The sequence below is a fragment of the Vigna unguiculata genome, chromosome 5 (assembly GCF_004118075.2).
Source record: "Vigna unguiculata cultivar IT97K-499-35 chromosome 5, ASM411807v1, whole genome shotgun sequence".
Classification (NCBI taxonomy): Eukaryota; Viridiplantae; Streptophyta; class Magnoliopsida; order Fabales; family Fabaceae; genus Vigna; species Vigna unguiculata.
Genome location: NC_040283.1, coordinates 39,297,373 through 39,324,880, shown reverse-complemented (window position 1 = coordinate 39,324,880; position 27,508 = coordinate 39,297,373). Strand labels below are relative to the sequence as shown.

At 29.1% G+C, this 27,508-nt stretch overlaps 1 protein-coding gene across 1 annotated transcript; it reads left to right on the top strand.

The window, feature by feature from the left end:
* Positions 1-20,545: 20,545 nt before the first annotated feature.
* Positions 20,546-21,601, top strand: LOC114183543 (protein NDR1-like). Its single transcript, XM_028070598.1, has one exon. It carries the CDS (start codon positions 20,784-20,786, stop codon positions 21,477-21,479), a length of 696 nt encoding a protein of 231 aa, XP_027926399.1. The 5' UTR covers positions 20,546-20,783; the 3' UTR covers positions 21,480-21,601.
* The last annotated feature ends 5,907 nt before the right edge of the window (positions 21,602-27,508 follow it).

Below are 27,508 nucleotides of genomic sequence, written 5' to 3'. Positions count from 1 at the left end.
TTTATTCAAATTTATTTTAATGTTAATAAAATTTTAATGAAATATTGCAATTTTAAAAAATAAAAAGAGTGTTATTAATTATTTTTCATTCAACAAAAAATAAAATAGCTACTAAAATTTTTAATTTACTTGGAATACAATTTATGATTAATTCGTTCTGATAATTTATAGAAGAACATTAGTAAGATTGAAAAACTTAAGTATAATATAAATAAGGTTCATTATATTTCATAAGTGAGTGTAAGTTTCATCTTATTATTTGATTTTACAAATAAGTTAAGTTTAAAATAGACTTTTTAAAGTTTGTTAGTAAAATTTGTTAAACTTACCGTATTATATCACCCATTATCAGATTTGATATCAAATCACTTAAAAATATTTATGTCCACACTCATAATATTCGATCCTTACTTTAGGGTGTGTCAGAATACTTATCATATTACAAATAACTTCAGGATGTTAAATTACACTTAAATGCTCCTTTTCTAATAGATTTTCACATAATACATTATTGCAATAACTCAAACGAATATACAGAAAAAAGAAATCTTAAAAAAAAATCTCAAGTTAAAACTACACGATAAAAAAACAACTATTTTGTTTTGTGAAGACAAAAATTAAAGAAACAAACACACGATTACATTGTACTTGTAGCAGCCCCGTGACGTCCTTCTTCACGACCACCACCCAATAAAACTTTGTTAACAATTTCGTCTTCTTCGCACAAAAAATATAAAGCAATGGAACCTCACTTGGTGATGTCTTGTTGTCCATTCTCACTATAAACAAATTCAAGTCACATTCTCTGGTTGGGATTTTACACAAAAGTTGGTTGGTTGCTCCATGATTACGATTGGATAACCTAGGCAATGTTACTATTTCTTTGTCCTTTTTTCATAAAAACCAAACAAGTTTATATATTTATATAATCAAACGATACTTAAATTCATATATGCGTATAACATAAATTTTCAACTCCACATAAACATAATAAGAACACATTATACACAATTTTTAAATAGCTAAAACATATAACTTGACGAATGAGAAACAGACACATTGCTCTTTTGATGTGATCCAACTCAAATCTAATAATAAATTTCTTAGATTCGATCTTATCAAGATACCTATCAATTCCTTCCTTTTAAACAAACAAAGTTGAGTGTTGACAAAAATTATAAAGCCATTATGTCAAGTTCCTATTATTTCCTTCGTTTTGAATTTTTTTTACAATATTATGATCAATCACAAGAAAAATAATCGCAAATTCAATCAAACATAGATTAGTAATGTGCATCCAAATAAAGAGAGATACGGCAACAGGAAAAAAAATTATTAGAATCTTCTAAAATAATATATCGTAATTAGTATAGAAAATATCAACTCTTCTTTGATTGTTTCCTAGTTTTTAGTAGTTGAAAAATCATGTGTTAATAATAACTATTACTATTAATCTACTCCTTCAATATTGCGATTTGTTGTTAGAACTGGAGTTTAAGTCTAACTCAACCCTACAACACTGGTTTGTAAGGTGAGAGGTTTGCACCCTAGTTATATATTATGAAATTGTCTTATCAGCGTGAGCACTAGTGCATGAGAGAGTTTCTGTTGCGGTTATTTTGACCATTTGACCTCGATTTAAGACCCGAGACATATATTGTTAAGGCAAAAAATGTTACCTTTCTGTCTCGGTTCACACCTGAGACATATTCAATCATTAATATCTCGGTTCTAGAATAACCAAGGCCTAATATAGGCATTAAAAAAATAAATAAATAAAACATGCAAGCACCCAAAGCACAAAAGCAGTGGCAATTTCAAAACCTTTTTTTCACCATTATCTCATCTTCATCTTCCCTCAACCAACGCGACTCAACTCCGACCACCATCATCTCCATTTTACCATCATTCTTAACCATTCAATCTCCAACACTAGTCGTGCATAACCACTACAAATTCCCCAAACCCATTGCTCCTTTACACTTCAACATGCACATAGAAAATACACACAAACAACATATTCACCCTCATTTTCACATCATTTCTCAATCACACCATCAACTCCAACATGCACCTCCCTTCATTCATTCAACCTGCATAAAAAAAATAGAAACACTTCAAGGCCAAAGGTCGTGACAGATCCTCACCATTCTCCATACTCCACTCCATTATTCCTATGCAACACAGATTCCTTCTATTATCACTTTCATCTTGAACCTGCAAAAAATAGTAATACCAGTTCATCCATTACCTTCACGCACTCACACAAATTCACTTAACCCTTTCAAGACCGACCGATTCCTCCATCACCACACATACACATCACATTCTCTGTAAACACAACATATAAGAACAGATACCAAAACGGCACCAATCAAAACAGAAGAAAGAAAGTTGAATAGGCACAGCAGCAACGACTTCGATCACGGTTGGAAGTGCGACAATGGGGCTTGGTGGCATGGCTTCCAAATCTGGTGTGGCTCGCACGAGAAGAAGGATGACGAAGCTGGGGCGACGAGAGGGGAGTGGCGACGCTTTTAGTAGCGACTGACGACGACGCCGACAACTCTGACGAAGCTGGAGCGACGAGGGTGAGTGTTGACGCGACGGTTGTTGTTGCGCGAAGTGAACTAGAGGATGACATCTCGATAAGGAAGATGAGCTTCGTCCAGCACAGGTGCCTCGATGAGGAGAGCAATGATGAAGGGTTTCTTCTTCAAGATTGACGGAATCCATTGAAAGATCTTCCTTTGAGATTGTATGTTGGATCTGAGATGTTGGGGTGAAAGAAAATTTGAAACTTTGGAGTGGATTGGGTCTGTGTTGGGTCTGATTTTGGATAGGGGTTTGTGTTTAGAGAGAATAAGGAAGAAGAATCTCACGGCACAAAGAAGAAGACGAAGATTGTTTATGATTTTGGCTTATTTAACCTAACCCTTATGCCTCGGGTGCAGATCAAATCGAAGCAGATAAGAAGTTTATGCCTCGAGCCTTGGACAACCGAGGCAGAACCTTTTTTGTTCAATTAAAATTTAAAAATAGTGGGAGAGTTGAAAATTCTGTAGGCATTAGGCCTCGGGTCTGTGTGAATCGAGGTAGAATGTGGGTTTCTGCCTTGGGTATTATAATAATCGAGACATAAAAGGATGCAAAAATTTCAAAATTGCCACCGCGTGTTTATATGCCTTGTTTACTCTGCAACCGAGGCATAAAGGCTAAGTTAGAAAGTCAAAATTGTACTAGTGGAGGAGGTGTGTTGGAAGTTCCACATCGATTAGAGATAAGATCATTTTATAGTATATAAGTGAGGTGCAAACCTCACCTTACAAGTTGGTTTTGTGGGATTAGTTAGGCTTAAACTTCACTTCTAAACATTTATAGTTAATAGTTAATGTTTAAATAATATATCATTTAAAACTCGATGAAAGAACATAGCTAAAAATCTTATAATACTCACGCATCGCCACGATACTATATGTATTGTGAATTTTGTTAGATTTATTTGTTTTTGTTATTTCTTTTATATAAGTATATGTGTATTATATGGCATGAGTGATAAACACATTTTTTAAAGGAATACTGTAAATAAAATAAGTTTAGATAATTAAGTTTTGAACTTCGAGTTTATTAAAAAAAAAGTGAAAATAGAACATATGAATGATACAAACATCACCTTAGAAGTTTTTTTCATGGGACTAAGTTAAGTTTAAAGTTCATTTCTTACTATGATATTAAACTCATGGTTAGAGTTATCCTAGCAAAATTTGTAGTTTGTTGGTTATATTGTTTCACTCGTTATCAGGTCACTATCAAACCACTCACTAATGTTTAGTCTCACGCACGAGATGTATATGCCTCGGCTTGATGGAGTGTGTTGAAAGTCTCATATCGACTAGAGATAAGACCAATTCATAATATAAAAATATGTGTAAATTTCACTTGACAATTCGATTTTGTAGGGTTGAGATAAAATTAAAGTCAATTTTTTAACAATCACACTCGAATGTATATGCCTCGACAATAATGACGCGATGGATGTGTTGGAAGTCCAACATGTCTAAATACGTGGGATAATTTGTACTACTTGAAATTATATAAAGAATTTGTTTTATATTTGGCCTTGAGATTTAATAGAAATGCTAAATCTTAGGTTTGATTTGTATATGAAATGATAGAGTGGATTACGGGATGAAAGTTCATTGTTTAAGGTTATAATTATTTTTTTAATATAATTCGTTTGGCAAATCTAAAAAGTTAATTTTATGTTTGGATAGACATATTTTAAATGAGTAATTCATTCTTATGCAGATAAAAAAATAACTCTATCATTGATAAAGCAAATCCGGTCAATTAAGAAATAATTATGATTTACATTTAAAAAAATATTTTAGTTGATGTTGGTCGGAAAAAAATCCTAATTAAAAAAAATGTTTAGCATCATATAAAAAGATTGTTGTTAGACAAAAAAAAAATCTATGTAACATAGATTGAGAAATAACACAAGCTTACATTGATAAAAAACTTTGAGAACATCGGTCAAAATATAAATCAAATTTAACTTTAGTATTAAAAAAATTCTAGTCAATATAAATTTAAATAACAATATTAAACCAACAAAACGATAACTTTATTTGAGTTAATAATATTTTGATTTTAAATAAATCAACAATACAATAGTCAAATATTAAAGTCCATTTCCTTTTATTTTAAACTATTTGTGCTTCAGAAAAGTAAAAAGGAAAAGAGTCAGTCCTTTTTCTCCAAGACTCTTCATCTCCTCTTTACCTCCCTTTTCTCTCAACTTATCTCCTTTTTCCCAGCCATTGTTCTTTCTTATTTTTAACTCAGTTGCTACCACTCCTTGAAACAGAGGTTGGAACCGAGACCGTTGTGGAGTTCTCTAGAGATTAAACTGAATGTTCCTTTCCTCCGCGTAAGTCAATCTCCAACTTTCGTTCCATTTTTGTTTTATATTCTGGAGTTATAGTTCACTTTGATCTTGTATAGAGTCTCATTTTCCTTACTTGGTATTCTTGTGGTTTAGTCTCTTAATCTGTCTTTGGGAGTTGTGGTGCTCCTTCCGTTTAGGCTCTCTCCCTACAAGTTTACTATGAGTTTGGAAGTAAGAGAAGCTAGAGTTCTTAAAGATTTTGAAATGTTTTGCTTCTTTTAGTCCTAAATCGTGTTTTAAAATGTTGATTGATGTGTGTGATTTTATGAAAGTAAGCTGGATATTATTGGGCTTTGATTTTTTATGTTGCATGCGAGAGCAAGTGAGAATCTGTTGTTCTCGCCCAAGCGAGAAACCTCTAACCTAAGCGAGAATAGCAAAAAACTCCCATTTGTTTCTGCGTGAGTTGTCGCTCAAGCAAGAATTTTTGCCCAAGCGAGAGTAGTCTTGCCTAAGCTAGAAAGTCTAGCTTAAACGAGAAAGTCTAGCTTAAGCGAGAACTTGCAGGTGTGCATTGTGCTCGTTGTTCGAGTTCTCGCTTAGGCAAGAAGGTTCTAGCTTAAGCCAGAACTCGCAGGTGTGCACTATGCTCGATATTCGAGTTCTCACTTAGGCAAGAAGGGTCTAGCTTGAGTGAGAGGATCTTGTTGCTTAAGCGAGACATTCTAGCTTAAGCCAGAATATGGTAGGTTGTTTTTATTCTCTTGTTGAATCTGTGGTTGGCTGAATTCCTTTTATAAAGGCATGAAATATGTGACTATGCATGTATTATGAGATATAAAGAACTGTATTGGATGGATGCGTTTAACCTGGGACGATGATTACTATGAGATAACATGTGAGTATGTGGGAATTTCATGGAGAAATCCCTTTGGTGATAAAGTAGTGTATGTAATGACTTAAGGATTCAAGTAAGGTTACATTCTAACACTCTAATGGATCAGTCAAACTCACATAGAGTAGATTGATTCATGTGGTGAGAGTAGCAGAAGGTTCTAGTCTCTAGTAGGATAATGGCTTTAGATGATCATGGATTTACCTTGTGTGTGATAGGGTGGAACTCATTGGCAATGGCTCTGTAGAGCAATAAAGGCCACCCCAAGTGCAAGTTTCCAGTGAATCTAATTCATTACATGTATTCGGATAATTGAGTTAGAAAGTCTTTTATTGGTTGTTATCGCATGTTGTTTGTGCTCATAACTTGTTTATTTATCTGCTAAATTATTTTCACTAGTTTACCATTCTCATTTTTGTGCTTTGTTTTTTTGTGGTGTTTTCCTTTTGAAATGATCATCAATGTTGGTATGAGCACATGATAAAACCCCTGATGATCATCAAGATAGTGAATATGTTGCCGTTTAAATTAGGCACATTAGTTATTGCTCATTTGTATACCTTTTGAGAATCTGTTTTATATCTTATATACTCTGTTTTATATAAATTTAAAATTATATAATTTTAAATAATCAACTTACTAATATCGGTTTATAAAAAATAAATTATTTATAAATCATTTCCAATAAAATGAACTATCTTTTCAAATTTCTATATCCAAACAAATTAAAAACACTTGTTTTCAAGTAGAGAGAAGAACAGTGCTTCCTGTAGTTCCATATTTTCTTGCGGTACCCCATAATTTCTAAAATAGCTATTATACCCATAATGAAATAAATAAAAGTGGTGTTTTCTTATTTCAATTTAAATCAGTAAAATAAAATTGTGTAATTTATAAATCATCCAGATTACACGTTCAAAATAAAATGTTTATATTTTTATATTTTAAATTATAGAATCTGAAATATAAAATTAAAACATATTTCAGATTATATTTTTAAAATATAAAATTTTATAATTTTTAACTATACAGTCTGAAATATAAAACTTATATTCTAAATGGTACAATATCAAATATAAAACTTTACATTTGAATTGTATAATGTGGGAATGAAATTTAAATTCCTGATCGTTAATTTACTGTATAATTTGGATGCCAATTTGGAAGAAGGAAGGGTTACTGGGTACAAGGGTAGAAGGAGAACGAAGAGGCGTCAGAAAGTGGTTCTATAGCACTTGCAGTAGCTCTGGTGCCTCCCAATGAAAGATTTGCTGTTATGGGGACTGGTAAGAAAAGAAGGTGGTGACTCTTATAATTTGTGTCTGGGTTGAATTGTAGATTTGAGAGACCAGAAATAGATGGATCGGAGAAAACAATAAATATGAGAGTGAAGTTTATTTGGATTAAAGAAAAGATGATTAAAAATAAATAAAAAATATTTCTGATGTGATTGATTTAATAGATTAAAAAATATTTTAATTGATAAAATTGTAATATTATAATTTTAAATTAAAATAAAATATTATTAGTATAAATTATGTTAAAATAAAATGAATTATTATTTAAAATATAAAAAAATTAATTCATGAAATTATTGTACAATAAAAGAGAATTATTATTATCATAAAATAGATAAATTCTATTTTATTTATTATTTTCATTGTTTATTTTACATAATAATAAAATATATTTATAAATATTTAATGATTATATCTTACGTTTAATTTAAAAATATATATAATGAAATTCATTTAAAATTTCGGTAATTAGATTTAATTTATTGAACATTATTTTCTCTACAAATTTTCTCAATAACATAGAGAAAGTTTAGAAAGACGATGAATTATGATATTCAGTATTTTAATATTATTTTATTCATTGAAATTCACATTTTCATTTCTTTCTTTACAAATAATACACAATTCTAAACAAACGCATCATTAGAGTGTGTTTAAGGTAAGTATTGTTTACGATAATGAAAAAACATTAATAATTTTAAAATTAAAAGTAATAATAATTTGCATAAATCTTTATCTTAATAATTTTAAAATTAAAAATATTAGTAATAATAATAATAATAATTATTATATTATTAATTATATAGAATAATAATAAAATATTAATATTAATATCAATAATATAAATAATAATAATATTATTATTTATATTTAAATTTATATCACATTTATTCTCAAGAGTAAAATGGTAATTATCTTTTATCCATTAACACATTATTTTTTAATTTATTATACTCATCATATCATACACAAACTTTTATCCTAAATCCACTTAAATCACATCATCTTTGTTTTAATCCAAACAACACCACATTCCATCCCATCTTCATCCCTTCAAACTCATCAACTCACTCTCTCTCAAATCTTTTCCCCAATCCAAACAACTCTTAATGAAGGTGAGGGGTGTCGTGGATGTAGGGGGAGGAAGAGGAAGACGGTGGATCTCAATAGAGGTAAAAGGATGTAACTTTTGGAGCTAGGTAGGGAAAAAAGGAGAATAAAGCGTAAAAAATGTCATTAAATTAAATATATATTAAATTTGGATTTTAATTAAATTTAAACTCATAAAATATAACTTTAATTTTTATTTTTATTTTTTTTTGCGGGTAAAGGATAATATTGTACTCGTACCCGACCCATTTACAAACAGGTATTAAAATACCTGTTACCCACGACTTAGGTAGCATTAGGCAGTACTTTAGTACTGCTTGGTGCAACTAAGTCAGTGAACTCCCTGACTTGTTGCTGTTAGGCGACACCTTGTTTTTCCAAACTGAGTTATCTTGGGAAAACTGTGATTCCCACTTCGTTAACAATCAGATTAAGCCAAAGTTTTGATACTTGATCCAAGGTAGATGGTTATTTATTTTGACCATTGGGATCTTTATTTGAGGTATGTGATTAGAGTAATGTTTTTCACTATTTTGACGTACTTAATAGAAATATTATATGTGAATATTAAGATGATGCAATAGGAAATAAATTTTGTACTATTAATGTTTTAATTGAATCAAATAATTTGTGACTGATTTATATTGGTGATTCTAGATTGAAGTAAAATACATATATACACTACAAGAAAATGTCTTATTAACAACCAATTTTAGTGACCAAAAGTTATTAGTCACTATAGTGACCAATTTACAAAAATAAAAATTATTGGTTACTAAAATAGTTACAATTATGAATAGAAAATTATGATTGGTTGCAAAATTATGATTGGTTGCTAAATTAATCACTAATTAATTAGAGATTAATTTAGAAATCAATTATTTTGATATCAAAAACCTTGGTAGCTAATGTTTGGTGACAAATATTCTTTGGTAGCTAAATTTTAGAAACCGATTTAGAGACTAATTATAACTTTTTATTCATAATAATGACTATTTTAGTAAAACCGATGATTTTTTATTTTGTAAATTGGCATCTAAATTAGTCACTATAATGACTAATAACTTTTGGTCACTAACATTGGTTGTTAATGAGGCATTTTCTTGTAGTGGTATGACATGGTGTGTTGACTTAAGATTTTGTATGAATGTGATGTGTGAGCTATGTTGTGAATGTGGGGAATGTAGTGCCTCCATGGGAGAGAATGCTACATTAATGTGTTGTTAGGTGGTGTATTGATAAGTGATTTCGTTTAAAGATTATCCTGACTCTGCTAGAATTCTACTCACACCGAGAAAGATATCTAGTTGTGAGAGTTGAAGGATATTTGATACTTGCGGAGTTTGGTTAGGGGTCGAGACTTACACATATAGAATTTAACCTATCAGCTCAATGGAAAGGAGATTCCCCAACTTTGTATTATATAACTATAACTCGTATGAGGCAAAAGTGGGAGATGAGAGGTGCACGATCTCTAAGTCTACTTAATACACATGTCTTTTGAAAGTAGAGTCAAATCTCAATGTTATATAAGCCATTTTAGATATGCTTTGGGTGGACAATTGATTGATGAATTATATGATGTTAATAATTGATTTGAAGGAAAAGAATTTGAATCTATATTGTTTTAAATTGAGTAATAAGAATTGTTATAATTATACTAGCTTACCCTTTTATTTGTCTTGTTGTGGTTTGTTCGCTTGCAATGATCATATTTTATATGTGATCATAAAATAGTGCACATGGAAGATTTGTAAAGTGATAAACATGCTTATAGTTGTTAAGAAAGGGTAATGGTCACTTAAGTATATAATTTTTGTATTATATAGATACTCTAAGTTGATGAAGTGTTATTTATCTTCCAAAAGTTAAGTTTTATTATTTTACGAAGGAATTGTAAATACAATTTATATACTATCATGTTGATTTATACTTTTTTATCAATTATGTAATACTTTAATTAGTAGTATAAATATGCTAAATTGGGATGCTACATAAATCAAATAAAATGAATGAATTTTAATTTTATATTTGTAAGATTTGTTCTTTATTTCGTTTAAAATTAAAAAACACTACAATGCATTAAAGAATATGTCAAAGAGTAAATTTCGTGATATAATATATCTTGTGACACTTAAAAAAATCTTAAGATTTACAAATTAAGATATATTTATCAAAGAAGTAAATAAACTTGAAACATTTGCTGATTAAAAAAATGTTAGTTAAACTAAGGTGGCTTTAGAAATCTCCTAATATTTAAAAATTTCCTAACAATTTGAAGAAATAAAATTGATTTGGTAAATTTAGAAGGTAAGGTGTGAGAAGTTGTGAGTTCAACTCTCACTGCTAACAAAAATTAATAATTATCAATTTCGTCCATGTATATTTACTTTTTAAATTAAGACTTAATTAAAACAAAATTAAAAAGTGAGAACCTACTATATGTGAATATATTAATCAAAGCAAAATATAAGAAGAAACATTGTATATTTTATAGTTGAATATGTATATCTACTTTCTTTATTATTTATAAATAGTCTAGTGTACTCTAATAATTTTTTATTATTTTCCTTTTTCAATAAATCTGTCATTGATCTTGGATGGGTTACTTGGAAAACAATCTTAGTTAAGTTTATTCCAAAATTTTGTTATATTGAAATATTTTGTTTCATATCTTTCTCAATTTTGAGTATTAATCTTTTTTGAATTAAAACTTTACCTAGAATAAGAAATTATTGAAATTATTAATAAAAGAAGTTATTTGTGTAACGTCTCAATTAAATAGATAAATCCAATTTAAATAAAACGCCACGTACATAGATATCCAGAGAGTGAAAATGGGATATGATGGTACACAGTACCACAAACATATTCGTAACAAAAGAAAATAGGCATCACTCGGCCTAACGTAAGTACAATACATTAAAAGTAGCACAACTCTTGTCCAGAACGAGAGAAATCTAACTAATAGCATTTCTTCAGTGGAGGGCTCCATAGAGAGCCCAATACCAGTCCATACCCATCAAGCTGCAGCGTCCCTATTGCCATTACCATTGTCAAGGGCTCTCACATCTGCTCACATCAATAAAAATTGATGATCATCGCAAGGGAGAAAACCACACACATAACAATCAAACAAACAAAAGGATAAGCTAGTGAAAGAGATTCTTATATCATGACACTCAACATGCACCTTTCAAAATCAAGCACAAACAGCATACCTCCACACATGAGTTACCAAACCATATAAGAAACCAAGACTTGACCATCTGGATACGTATCATGAGGCACCACCACGAGACCGTGAAATTATGTCCTAGCACTGAGGCATCACCGCAAGACCTTCGTGAAATTACATCCTTACATGAGGCACCACCACGAGGCCTTCGAGGAATTATGTCCTGGCCTTGAGGCACCACCACAACACCCCGTGGAATTACGTCCTTTTGTTGAGGCACCACCATGAACCCTCACCCCGAGGTTCATGGAATTAAGTCCATTAGATGGGGCACCACCAGGGACTCCCAATAGGAAGGTCCATGGGATTACGTCCATTAGGTGAGGCACCACCATGAACTCTCACTACAAGAGTCATGGAATTACGTCCTACTCAGACTTTATATATATGTTTCACCAACCAATCAGAGAGTTCCCATAAATATTAATATCATGTTAACATGTATATGTATATAAACAACCAATCAAACCATTCACAGTTCCCAATTCATACACAATAAAGCAACATCTTATTTCCATCTCAACCTCATACAGTAATCACGACATCATCCCTCAACCCTTCTAGTAAAGCATGTATATCAGACAGGCAAGCAACACATCAATGAACTATTCAACAACAGTGCCAAAACCTGTCCCCAGTCTCGCTTAGGCTAAAAGGTCTCGCTCAGGCGAAGGAGATCCTCTCACTTAGGCGAGCCTCTTCTCATCTAGGCGAGGGCTCGAACAGGGAAACAATGGACTTTGCAAGGTCTCGCTCAGGCGAGTCCCTTCTCGCCTAGGCGAGACCACTCCTCGCTCAAAATAAAAACTTGTCGCCTAAGCGACAGTTCGAGCAACAGATCCTGGGCGAGCCTCTGTTAATCTCGCCTAGGCGAGACAAGTAGTGCACCATTGTTCTCGCGCGCAATAAACAAGCATTCAAGTCAAATAATATTCAAACAAGTTCCCAATCAATTAAAATCATCAATCAAATCATGCCATCATGAAACGGAAGCAAAACAAGCAACAAGTCGAAATAAACAAGCGAACCCTTGCTTCCCTTATCTGGGGAAAGGGTTAGCAAGGACCTCGACGACATGGCAACGAGCACAGCAACTCTAGGAACGAACTAAAGAGCTGAAATAGAGGGGAACAGAACCATCATCATGAAACTCTATTGAAGAAAACGAAGGGTGATTAATGGAAACCAACACGAGCTAGGGAGAGATACTTACGTGGAGTAGGAAATGGATTTGAGCTAGCTCGAAGAAGACTTAGAGCTAAACCCTAACAGAGCGTTCTGTGTGAAGAAAAGTGCTGTGAGGGAACTGTTTTTGCAAGAATGGCAGAAGTGAGGGGTCTTGGCTGCCTTAGGGGCCTTGTATGCCTCATGGGCCAACCCTTAGGCCCATTAGATTGGGGCACCCTTAAAATTAAAGACAGAAAAATAAAGTGGGCCTTACAATCTGAGTAATTTATTTTTTTTGTAGAACCTTTGTCACAAAAATTTAGTTTTTATAGTTATTTTGTTCCCAACTCTTTAAATATTTTAAATTGAGTGTTATTTAAGTTTTTAGTTAATAGATGATTATTTTATAGTATTTTTGAATTACATTTCGGTGATTAAATCATGCAGTTAAAATATATACTAATATTAAGTTTATGAGAAAAGTTTGTTTTTTATAATTTATGAAGGTGATTATCTAATTTAAGATATGGATATAAACTTAGTCATCCAAGTTATTAATTAAATAAGTTATAGTTTAAAAATATATTTTAGATTCTATAATTTAAAAGTATAATATGAATAACTTAAATTTAGATTAAGTGATTGAAGAGGTAACTATTAGGGATATATGGGGCCGTTTTCATATTAAGAGAGGTGATATTAAGTTGTTTTTTTTATCATTATTGTATCACACGCATGCACTAAACTCACATGCTTAAGGTTTCTTTTCTATTTCATGAAATTTTTCAAATTTTTATATTTGTTGAGATAAAATTTCAAATTCCTTAATTTTAGATAATCAAATTAGTAATAATTTATAAGATTTTATTGTTTTAAAATTATTTACTCAAGCTAGGTATCTTTGTTATAAATCATGTAAAATTCTTGATAAAAAGTAATTACCCTTTAAAATGTCCATATCCAAATGAACTATAAACACGTTTTATCAAATGTTTAAATAAATGGTTAAAGTTGTACGAGTGAACAAAACTTTTGAATGTGCACTTGGGTAAAGTTTTACCACCTTTGAAAATAAATCATTTTTACTATTTTTTTTATCCTCCTAAATTTAGAAACTGGTCTCGTCGCTTTGTGTAGGCATAAAGTTTTTATGTAGAATTGTCATCCTTACTTCTCACCTTCTTACATAATGTCACGTAACACATTTTTAATGTAATTCTTTTTAATGGTAAAGTTACATCATAACTTTTATTTCTCTAGGAAATTCTCAAAATTCCCAAAAAGATGGCACAAGAAATTACAACGTTATAAATTAATTTCTTATGATGAAGAAAATAAGAAGAAATGAAGATAATACGTGTGAGGTGGAAATCAATGTGTTTACCAAAAGTAACTTTAGAATAAATATGTAGAATTGTTTAATATGAATATAATAGACTAATGGAGATAGAAATTTTAGTTAAAAGGGGAGGGATTATGAGTTAGGGCTTAGAATACAAAGTGATTTAGTTGTTACATAGAAACTAGTAATATCAAAAGGACCATCCGATATGTAAAAGTAGATTGAAACATATAAGTTAACTTATCACGAATTTAAGTTTGATTTGGTTGGATCGGAAAAAAATTCTAATTTTTTTAAAGATAAATTAAACAGAATAGCTTACTTAATTTTTGGTTAAATGATTCAAACCGAGTTGAATATAGATTGAACCGTATTCAACAATAACAAGCCCTTCATTAATTGTTTTATTATTTTTTTTATAACTTTTCTATTACAATCATTTACTACTTTTAATTATTTAGGTCGTCAAATTGATTTTTTAAAGATTATAGTATTGTTCAATAACATTTAAATAATTTAAATGTTTAATTAATTTATTTGTAAAATTATTTAGGTTGTCAATTTATCTTTTTAAAGACTATAATGTTGTTTAGTAACATTTAAATAATTTAAATGTTTAATTTATTTATTTGTAAAATTATGTAGGTTGACACCGTAATTTTTAACTAGTATTTTTATAATAATATCTAATTAAATATGTTAATGCGTTAAGAAATTTATATTTTGTAGGAAAAATATTTGTAATTAATCTCTCACTAATTTGCGATGATATAGTGAACGAATGAAATTGTAGTTTGTTCGTAACAAAATAGTTACAGATTTATCAAAACATATATTTGTAGTTAATTATTCTCAATTAAAATTATACTAAATAAAAAAAGAAAATAATTTTTAATTTAAATATTAATTTTTTTTATGGGTACATGTTTATGGACATGAATTATCATGAATTAGAGAGTGAATAGTTATGAAGTAATTGTAATTAACAAAATAAAATTTGTGAGAATTAGTTATGACTTAGCGAAAATAGAATTGCAACAAATTATATACAGATTAGTGAGAACATTATTGTGACAAATTAACTATGGATTAATGAGAACAAAATTGTGACAAATTAGCTATGGATTAGCATGAGCAGTGTTGCAATAGATTAGTTACAAACTTATATGAACAAAGTTGTGAGAAAGTAGCTACATTTCACTAGAAATTATAAAACTTTCTCACTTCATTTATCAAACTTAGATGATAGTTTGATTTTACTATAAAAAAAATGAATTGAGTCAATCCACTTTGATTTTACTATAATAAATATAAAATAAATTAAAGAACAAAACATCTTCACGTGACTTAACTCACCTAAACTACCAACTCCTGGTGGGTCGAGCCGGATTACAAAATTCTTGATTCACCAAAAAATGAGTCGAGTTGAACTAACTCATTTTTAACTCTACCCTTGGTAAGAAAACCCATGTAATTATGTTAGAAGGAGTTTATAAATTATATTATGAAAAGACAATATAATTATTTGGTTTAAAAGTAAAGTGAGTAGAAATTTTTTAAATGATTTTAAAATTACATTTCGAAAATATACGTGAATTGAACTAGGGATGGAAACGAGTTGGGTTTTGCATGGATAGTGTCTACCCGCTACTCGACCAGCAAAAAAAATCCATTTGTTACCTTGCGAATATCCATATAAAAATACATGTGAGTTCTTTAAAGTCAGCAGGTATCTATAGATACTCTTGAATATTTAAAATAAATATATTTTATAAATTTTTAAAATAAAATTTAAAAAGTAAAATAAATTTTAATTTTAGTTTTTTCGGGTAACATATACTTGTGAGTGCGAGTACTATAATACCTACACTCAACCTATTTATAAATGGATATTAAAATACTTACTACCTGAGGGTAATAAATATCCTAAGTATTAAATATTTGTCACAAATTTTATCCGCCTGCGGACATCATTATTTTTGCTATAACTAAATTAAACATGGCATGGAAGATTACTCGTTAAAAATGTCATGGACCATATGAGTATATACAAAATAAGGGTATTTTAAAATGGAAACAGCTAAGTGTTGAAATAGTTTTGAAAACATAAAACAAAAAACTTGAAGTTTGATCAAAAGTCGTTTTAACAATGTCTCTCCTTTATGAGTAATAAACCTTACCTTAAGATTGCATTCACTTTATGTCCTCATTTAGAACTTGGTGTGGATTTGGTTTGTATTTCAAGTGGAGTTCTACACGGATATACTTTTTCTTAAATAAACTCAAGAATTAGACATTTGGGGGTAAAGAATAAAGCAATCTATAGTTTTAGAAAACCTTGTATAATTTACTCTTATATTTGTAGTGAATTTAATTAATATATTAAAAATAGAATTAAATTTTAATTTTAATATTTGTAAAATTTGTTCTTTGTTTTCTTTAAAATTAAACATCAGTACTTTTATATTAAATAACACTAACTAATTACTTATTGTTAGAATAAATAAAAACAATAATATATATATATATATATATATGAATAAAAGAGACTGATTAAGTTAAATAATTCTTATGACAATTAATAACAATATAAGATAAAATTGTGTTGTGTTCTTAGTCAGGTGAGAAAATTAGTTATTTAAAATTGATTGTGCCTAGTATATAACTGTGGTTAAATTTTGGTTTAGGTTAATTTGATTTGATCCATGGTATGAATTGGTTTGTTTGAGAATGTGAATTTGGTCTTTGGATTGAATTGATGGTTTTGGTCATTTTTGTTTTGTGAAATTGTGAATTTAAAGATGGTTTTGCTTTAAGGATGGTTAAGTCTGATTCAATTAGTATCAGAGAATACAATTTTTGACTTGGCAACATTGCTTTTGATATGTGTTAATGGAGAAAAGTATCCTATGAAATCAATTGAGAAAACCAATCTGTCATGACTATAAAATTATGCAGACTCTTTGGAGTAGTATTTTACTTGTTAAGCGAAAACATAATTCAAAAAATCAGAGAGGCAGTGGATGTCTCACTCGTTGACCGAGAGCTGTTTTTAGAAAAGTAAGAAAGTATGGGAGTCTTACTCATTGAGTGAGATAGGACTCGTTTGGAGAATTTATGTGAATTAATTACTCTCAATAGTCCTATTCGATGAAGGAGTTAAGTTCTCGTTGGAAAAATAATTAAAAGTTTTACTTCCAATGTTCACTATTTGGAGGAACCACAGTGTTGAGAAAGAGTTTTAGTTATATGTAGTTTAAACTACTTATATTTATATATATATATATATATATATATATATATATATATATATATATATATATATAATGAGATGATATGTGATGGATGTGGAATGACTTTCAAATGAGAAAGCATCTCTTTGTTGATTAATCCTCTCAAAAAATAGATGTAATAAAGAGAAAGACAAGTGGTGTTTTACATTTGACTTTTTTACCCTTATTTAACATTAAGATATATAATAAAATAATAAAAAAAATTATATATATGATGTAAATAATGTAATAGAATATAATAAAACAATAATAATAATGTATAAACTAAAAAACTAAAATATTAATAATTTTATTTAAACTAATCACTCACCCATAATTTATTTTAATTTAATTTCAACCAATCTCATTTTATTTCGATATGAATTCATCATTTTTAACTTTTTCTTAATTTAAATAATAATTCACATTTTATTTTAACATAATTTACATTAATTGTATTTTATTTTAAAATACATTTAGGTTAAAGGTAAAATGACAATCATCTAATTTTTTGTATGTATTTTCTTGACTCCAACCCATGTGGGTCAAACCAAGTACTTGGGGCTATATTAATTTCATCGTTTTACTCATTTATCTTTCTTTTCTCTCTCACCCTCTTCACAAATTATTCCTTGTCTCCTCTAATATAAGTTTGATCTTATTCCTCTGATCTTCGTATCTTTAAGAAGATTTTGATCACACTTCCCAATAATTAAGCAATAAACTTTTAATAATTAGATTTTTGAACCAAAAAAGTTTTTTTTATTGTAAAGATTCTTTATTATATTTCCTTTTTATATAAATTTGTCACCAATCTTGACAAATTAATTGAAGAAAATAACCCTCTTAACTTGGTTAAACTTATTAAAGTTTGATTTTATTTAAATACTTGCTATAGGTTTATAAATTTTGAGTAGAGTTAAGTATATTTTTAGTCCTTGAACTTTGACCCAAATTGGAATTTGTTCCTGTCTGAAACTTCGATACATTTCAATCTCTAAATTTAGAAAATGAATGAATATAATCATTTTAACTCAATTACGTTAACTATTTTTGATGTGTCGAACGCATTTCATGTTAGTATTGGAATTGTTTATACTGTTTGACACATTTTCAGTTTAATATCTACTGCGAAATGTGTTCGACACTTCAAAAAAAGTTAACGTAATTGGGTTAAATGAATATATTCATTCATTTTTAAAGTTTAAAGACCAAAATGTATCGAAATTTTGGACATGGACAAATTTCAATTTTGAGTCAAAATTCGAAGACTAAAACCATACTTAACCCTTTCTAGTATTATTCTTGCTTCTTGTAGTTAAACTTGATTTGAAATAAAAAAATAATGGATAAGAAAAACTAATTATGTTGCTTTTCATAGAACTTTATGATGCATGATTTAGATATGAAAGTGGTTTAGTCACATTATTTTGGTTTTTATGAAAAAATGTCAACTTTGTTAAAAACTATTTTAATGTTTAAAATTAAATATTCTTTGAGCTTTTGAGTTAATAGACAATTATTTTAGAATATGTTGAATTGAACAATTTTATGAAGAAGTTATTTAATAAATAGATCGTACATATTAAAGTATATAGTTTTCCATATTGAATTCATAAATAAAGTAAAGTTTCTATAGTTTTCAGAAGATGTTGAGTAATTCAAGACATGAATATAAACTGTGTCATCTAAAATATTAATTAAATACGTTATAATCATATCCTGAGTTATATCATTTAAAAACATCTTAGATTCTATAGTTTAAAATTGGTTAAATTATATCTTTGCTTCCATTTTCGTATCAAAATATTAATTTAGTTCATATTTTAGAAAATTTGATGCAATCAAGTCCTTTATGTTGGTGGTGTAGTAACGGTGTTAAATATGGGTGTCATGTGTCAGTTTCCAAATTTTTTAACTTTTTTTAATTTTTTTTGGTTATTTTTTTTAACATTTTTTAAAAAAATTAAAAATTTGCCACGTGTGAAGTTGACATCGTGCCACGTGGCAGTGACAGTGTCACATGTCACTATTATGCAGGTGTCATTTTCTTATTCTCAATTTGGTCCCTCTAATTTAATTTTTGTCTTAATTTAGTCTCAATTTTTGTAAAAATTGTGCAATTTCATCTCCCTCCAAATTGAAAAAAAAAATTAACTTTTATCTAAATGTTATACAAATATTTTTATTCAATTTGATTTTTTTATTCAAATTGATTTTTTTATTATATATTTTCAACAAACTAAGTTTATTTAAATTTGTTTCACATTCAATTTTATTTAAAATTGTTTTCAAATTTTAAATTTATTTGTTTTTTATTTTACATAAACTAGTTAATTTTTCTTAAATTATATAATTGTTATTTTTACACTAACTAAAACATTTGTATAGAAATTATTGAATTTTACACATTTTAAAAATATTAAATTATTTAAAATATAAATTTAAATAAAAAACAATATTAAAGTATTATATAATAAAATATCAATATAATTTATGAATTTTTTTTGTTATTAGCATTATTTTCTATTAACAACTTTAAAACAATTTTAAATAAAGTTTAATGTAAAATATAAATTAAAATAAACTTAATCTTGTTAAAAATATTTACTTGAAATATCAATTTTGATAGAAATATTTGTGCACATTTATATAGAAATTAAATTTGATTTCAATTTGGAAAGGGACAAAATTGCATAGATTTTACAAAAAATTGGACTAAATTGAGACAAAAATTAAAATACCGGGACCAAATGGAAAATAGGAAAATGACACCGGGATAATAGTGGCACGTGGAAAATTTTTAATTTTTTTAGAAATATAAAAAATATATAAATAATCAAAAAATAAAAAAAATTCAAAAAATCAAGAAACACGTGACACCTCATTTAACGTCGTTACTACACTACTAACGAAAAAGATTTGATTGAATCAAATTTTTCAAAATAAAAACCAAATTGATATAGAATGGACTAAATTGATATTTTGAATATCTTAATTTTAGATTATCTTATTGAAGAAATGGTAACGATTAGGTGAGAGAATAAAAGTGAGAAAGCGATCACTATTAATCCCACGAGGCCTTCAGAGCGCAACTTGCTTTAAGTTTTTTTTTTTCGTTTTGTTATTATTGTATCATACGCGTGCACACTGAATTCACACGCTTTAAAGATTCTGTTCTGTTTATTTTTCAATCTTTATTTTGTGTGATTTTAATGCTTTAGTAATAACTCAAAGTCTAAGATTAAAATAAAATAATCTATACGAGTTGATATTCTGCTAATTATTAAATGTTTTTACTGAGATAAATATAAAGTTTGTGCTTAAACATGTTCTTTTTTTTTTCTTTTTAGCGTGGATCAGAAAGAAACCATAGGAGAAAAACAAGTTCATGAAAATTTCCCAGAATGTAGTGGTGGTTGTACCAGTAGGATCGAAGAACAACACTTCTTCGAAACTTCCCAACACCTCTTGCAAACTATAATAATCCAACAACACAACATACCCCAAAACAACACCTAAACGACACTCTCCGTTGAGTTTCTCGTATCCAAATTCCGGCCACCGTAGATGGCGGCGGCGCAGGATAGCTGCTGCACACGCTGCACCACCTTCGTTATAACCATAGGTCTAACCGCGCTGTTCCTGTGGCTGAGTATGCGCGTGGACGAACCCCATTTGTACCTCGAAAAAATTTACGTTCCTACCCTCAACAAAACCCTAAATCCCTCTCCCGGAAACACCACCATCCTCTTCACCCTCAGGCTCGCCAACAGGAACAAGGACACCGGAATCAAATACGACGACGTTCAGCTCACTTTCAAGGTCTTCGTCAGCAACAACACCACGCGCCCTCTCGGGAACGCCACCGTGCAGCGCTTCTACCAGGGCCGCAACAAGAAGGCCTTCAAGCCTGGCTCCCTCAACGGCGGCGGTAACCTCACCACGACGGTTGCCGGGAAGGTGGTGTACCGCGTGGACTTCACTACGGCGATCAAGTACAAGATTATTTGGTGGTACACGAAACGGCACCGTTTGTGGGGAGGGGCAAGTGTGGAAATGAACGATTCCGGGTCGAAAGTGAACCGGAAACCCGTCAGGCTTGGCGGTAAAAACCCGGTGGTGATCCCGTCCGGCGCACCCCAATTCCGTGGATGCTATCGTGCACTTGTCACTTGTTTTGTGGCTGCTTCTGTTCTTGATGCTCATGGGATTAATTGCCTCGAGTTTATCATTTTTCACTTTTGTGTGTATTATTTTATTTAATTATTAGTTGTTTCTTTTTTTTTATAAATGATTGGTCTCAGAGATATTTTTATTTTGTAATATGTATTGTTTCTTTTAGTTTCTATAGCTTCGGTTGAGAATGAAAATTGGATTTGAATGAAGTGAGTAATCACATGAATTATTGGGAGAAAAATAACTTATCCATTGAATATTAAATATATGATTAAAAATATCCATTGATTAATAATCATAATAGTAATTAGTAGGTATATAGGATGTAAAATGTTATATTATTTTTAAGCAGTTTTTATTTCCTAAAATAAGGATTCTAATTATTTAGATCTATGGGAGTTTTAAAGTGTTTTTATTTAAATGAAGCAATCTCTACTTTGTGTATTGGCTTTCCATTTGACATTCTCATTTCCAAACTTTCATTACCATGCTTTTTGACATGATGTAAAATATATTCTTACTACAAAACATGACAAATAGAATTGGTTGAGAAAAGAGACATAAAAAATGTATATTTCATAGTTTATATTTCATCTTCTATAAAAAAAAATTCTTAATTTTCAATTTATGTTCATGTCTTTTACTTTTTCCCCACGTCTACATAAAATATTGTGCCCTAACGACTACACTTTATTAAATCAAAAGTAATGTAAATATTTTAATTCATTAAAATAAAATTATGTAATAGATAGTCAACATTTATACTTTGGGTAATAAATAATAAGGAGTTTTGTAATTTAGTGAGAAAGTCACATTAGTTTTTCACTTTCACCTATTCTTTCCGTCACAAAAAAAAAAAAAATTGATTTATTAATAGTCCATACCATAATTTATATTACAAAACTCATTATTTGCTGGTTTTACCTTTTCTTAATGTTAATTTTCAAACATAAACTTTTTTTACATTCTTCTCTATTATTTTACTTGTAATAGTTGCATAATTAAAACGATAATAATTAGATATTTTTACCAACATATCAATAATACAACAAAGTTAGAGTGTAACTTGAGAGTTCTCGAGTAAATAATTCAAAACAACTACCTTACCCATTTCATTTATAAATTTGCATGATTATTGACTAATATTCTCTTCCAGGTGACACTGTAGCTAATAAATGACAGTGGATTTAAAAAGTTATCAAGGAAGCTATACACATAAAATGAAAATAAAGGAGGTACATAATTTTTTAATGACAATCTAAGTATATAAGTTTTACATTTTAAATAAGTAAAATAAAATCAATGCTAGAAAAATAATTACTTTTTTTGAACAATATTACTTTATAGTTAAGAGGTTGATAAAAAGTAAACGGTTGATTTAATAAAAAGATAATAACTTTGAATAGAAAGTTTGTTGTCTGATTGATTTGATTAAACCAAAAAGGGTTTAGACATTGTTTTACAGTGTAACATTAAAAATGTTGCTCAGATATATTTTTTAAAATATAAATATTTCTTGTTAAAAGAAATAATTGAAAAAATTTGGAATAATTTTGTTGAAAATATTATGTATTAATTACCAATAATAATTATAAAAAAATAAAAGAAATCCAATAAACAAAATTATTTAAAAAATAAATAATTGTTAAATACAAGGGTAAATTATAATTTATCAAACAACTTTTACAAATCTCATACTTTCTCCTTATTTCACACTCCATTTTATTTTTCAAAATTTTTCTTACTAATCATTACAAATAATCTAAATTAAGTATATACAATTCTCATAAATTCTCTCGACACACATGTCCATAAATAATAAATAATAAATACTCTAAACCAAAAAATTATTAAACAATAAAATAAATAAAAACAAAATTGGACTCCTTTAAAAATTAATATATGTACTATAGGGGTCATCATCCCCGTGAGAGTCGATCAGTGCTTAAAAAAAAATTGCACAGTGTCGATTGGCTCCAAGCCGCACTCCTCCATCCCACATTGTTAGTTGTTTTGCGATCCAACAGTTGGGACACAAAGTTATACCTACTTGATGTGAAAATCTTTTCAAAATGAAATTAGTGGGTCAATAATCGACTGGCGCCAAGCTGTGCATCCTGCCTGCTTGATAACTCATGTACTAAACTACTTGTTCTTTATCTTCATCTGGGCGTGCACAAGCAGGTTTATGATCATATTTGCTTTGTCAACAAGCTGAAAATCACATTGAGACCCCTCTTGAATGATTTTTTTCTCTTTGAAAGCAAACCATTCACTTCCCAAACAAGTATGATCGCAGTTCGATGTGGAATCGATCAACATTGCCATTATCATCTGACGGTTGGGCTTCGAGATCGTGGCCAATTGATGTGTAATCTTTTTGGAACGAAATTTGGAGTCCATGTCCGAATGGTAATCCATTGAACGTACGATCATGTCGGCGGGCGGGAGCGCCAATAATTAAGTAAATGTCTCTATAATTAAGGGAAATAGGTCAATAATTAAGTTGAAAACTAATTAAAGGCCTCAATTATGCCAACTCTAATTAAAGGCTCATGTAAAAAACTATAAATAAAATTCCAAGATAGGTTGGTAATGACTTTTATCTCTCATCTATTATAACATTAACTGATTGAACAGAATGAGAGCACTTACTGACTTAAGCATTAACGCAGTGTTTGTATGAGGGTTTTGTACTGTTGAAGCAAATTTGAGAGTGTCGATTTTGGTATTGGAGCACGTTCGTTTTAGGTTATTTGAAGGGATACGCGAGAGAGTATTTGGGGGATGGATGGATTAATCCATCCCCTCAAAAGTGCGAAGATGTTTTATATGGTTTGTACACATGACGAAAGTACCCTTGCTCTCGTTTCCTGTTTCCAAAAGCATGTGACCAGATTCCTGACCAAGATTCCTTACTCCATTGCATTTTTTTGAAGCTCATTTAAAAATGGAAGCAGTAGTGTGCTTATGAATGGTGATCCAACTGGAGTTTTAAGAGGTCAGTTATAGTGTGTGTGTGTGTGTGTGTGTGTGTGTGTGTGTGATTGTTAAGTGCATGGAGGGGAAGAAGATGAGGTGGTTCGGGGTGTGGTGGTCGACGAAGAGGATGAAGGGGTGGCGTGGTTGCCCGCGGTGGTGGCTAGGTGGTGGTCGTGGTTGGACAATGGACGTGGTGTGGTGGTGATATGCATTGGTGGTGTAGCACAAGTGTTGTAGTGTTTTGAGAAGTGGATGACACCAGTTACGTAACCGGTGTCTTGATTTATAAAGGGATGACACTGGTTACGACATCGATGTCATTGGTTATTTTATTTTATTTTTTACTTTTTTAACTTTTTTTTAATTTTTTTAATTTTTTTTAACTTTTGTTTAAAATTTAATTATATTTATTTTTTTAAATTTAATTGTATATTTTTTTTACATTCATAAAAATTTAATTTTTTTAATTTTAAAATTTTATATAATTTTAATATTTTTTTAATTCGTATTAATTAATTAAAATTATTTTTATAACATCAAATTACAAAATCATTCTCTTTTTCCATCAAGGGTATTTTCGTAACTTTCTAATTCTATTTATTTTTACAATTTATTTTATCTATCACATCAATAAAATCTTTCACTAACTTTCATAAAACTTATCTCCACATCCACACACTTTATCCTCTAAATTCACTCAAAAAAACAAAAATTCATCCACCCAAATCTACACAAATTCATCATCACACTCTCTCCCATATTCATCCATCCAAAGGAACACACCCTAAAGCTTAAGACTTAGCGCATGTTCGTTTAAGCTGATTGTTTAAATTAGCTTATTTGCAACGACGAATTTATGATTTCATTCGTATTCGTTTTCAAGGAAATCAGCTAATATAAGAGCACATATCTATAAAAGCAGTTTAAAATTTCATCCCTTTTCTACAAAGAAGATTTGGGTGGATGAAAGTAGACTTTACAATTCTATCCTTGTGCCATTTTCCTATATTAATTAATACCACTCTAATTTTATTTACCATATATAATTAATATTATTGTAATAATACAAAATCTTTATAAATTATTATTATTATTATTTATTTAATAATAATAATGTATATAATATAATAATAATTTACGATATGTATATATATAATAATTAATAATAATAATAATAAAAATATTATTAGAAGGGTAGTTAGGTAATTTTGAATTTTATCTATTATAATTTTTCTTTTATCTATCACATCAGTCAAATCTCTCACTAACTTTCATAAAACTTATCTCCAAATCCACTCACTTTATCTTTTAAATCCACTTAAAAAAACATACATATTTATCAACTCAAATCTACACAAATTCATTTTCACACTCTCCCTCCAATCTATCCACACAAAGGAATACACCCTTAGTGCGAGGATTGGAGAAAGACAAAGTGTTTAAGTAAACGTTTAGTCTCCACACCTTAAACAATATATTTTATTGTAACAGCTTGATAAAATAGGTCTTCCTACTTATATTTTTTATATAAAAACTTACCATTAGGCGAAAATTCAACGTACATAATTATATAAATGTTTATAGTGTTTCAAAAGTTAAGTGTATTAGAATACAATTAAAAAAACTAAAAATTTTCAAAGCATTACAAGAGTATAATATTATTAAAGTATTTATATATTTTGTACATTCATCAAAAAATGAGAAGCAATCACACCTCAACTAGTTCTATTGGCTACCATCACCAAAACCTATAAAACATCATCTGCCCACATCATAATAGAAATCATCGCAAAAGAAACAAAGCACATACAACAATAACCAAAAGAAGGTAAGTTAATGCTAATATGAAGTTACATAAACAATTTTCATTTCAATCTGAAGCCAACCAAATTCGTGTTAAACAACTCACTCTAGTCATGACTTGTCACATTTGCATTCCCATACATATAATACCTCAACTCTCCAAAATACATACATATCAAAACATGCAAGTTAAGGGTTTTTTCAAGATGATATCCTCAATCAAAAACTCCTTAGAGCACCAAACACGAGATCGCCTAAACCAACACCAAAAACATCAATTAGAGTTCTAAGGCCACAGTTAGGATCAAAGAACAACAAAGAGTAACCTTGAGTCATATAAGTGACTCAAGAGCCACATAAATGACTCTAGAACTACATGCAACTCAAGAGCTCAAAACCTAAAAAGAGAGCAAATTGAAACTTACTTTGTTTGATTCTTTGATCGAGTGGTTGGATAGAGCTCTTCATGAGGATTCCAATTATGGTTATCTTCAACAAGATAAAAAACAAGTGAGATAAACTAGAGAGAAATGAAAGAATTTGATTATAAAAATAGTGATCTTATATGAATTAACTTCAATTATTTAAAACATTTGTATAATTTAAACTTTTTATATTTTTAATAAAACCACTGATACTCCAAAACCATATTTCTAAGGTATTATATTTATTGTATAAGATGCAAGAACTACATCAATCTCCACATTCATGAGTTCTAAATTATGAGTGGTGTGATATGAAACTCCTCCAAATCTTTTATAAACAACTTTAACCAAAACAAAATTGTTTTAGAGATACATATAGGTAGGTTATTTTATTAGTTTTAACTTATAAGTTATTTAATTTTTTTATTATCATTTTTTATATTTAGTTTGCTTTTGTTGTTGTATTTAATTTAATTTATTATTATTTATTTTAATCTTATGAAAATAATTATGCTATTTTTAATATTATCGAGTTACTTCTTAAAATTCTATGTAATCTAAGTTAAGAAAAATCTAGCATTTTAAATGGAAGTAATTGATATTATATAAAAATTAAATATAGTGAAAATTGCAAACATATTTAATTTTAGCCTTAGTTTAAGTTAAGAACTAAAAAAATTAAAAAATTAAAAAATTAAAAAAATATATAAATATAAATTTAATTTAATTAGTTATTGTTACATGAACTTATTTAAATAAAAAAATTCTACACAATTTTAATAAAAATAAATAAAATACTATTTTTTTAATTATTTTAAAATTAAAATTAAAGAAAATGCTTAAAATTGGGGCGTGGTTCCATTTCCACAGAATAAAAGGATGTATTTGAGGGTGTAGCATTTCAAT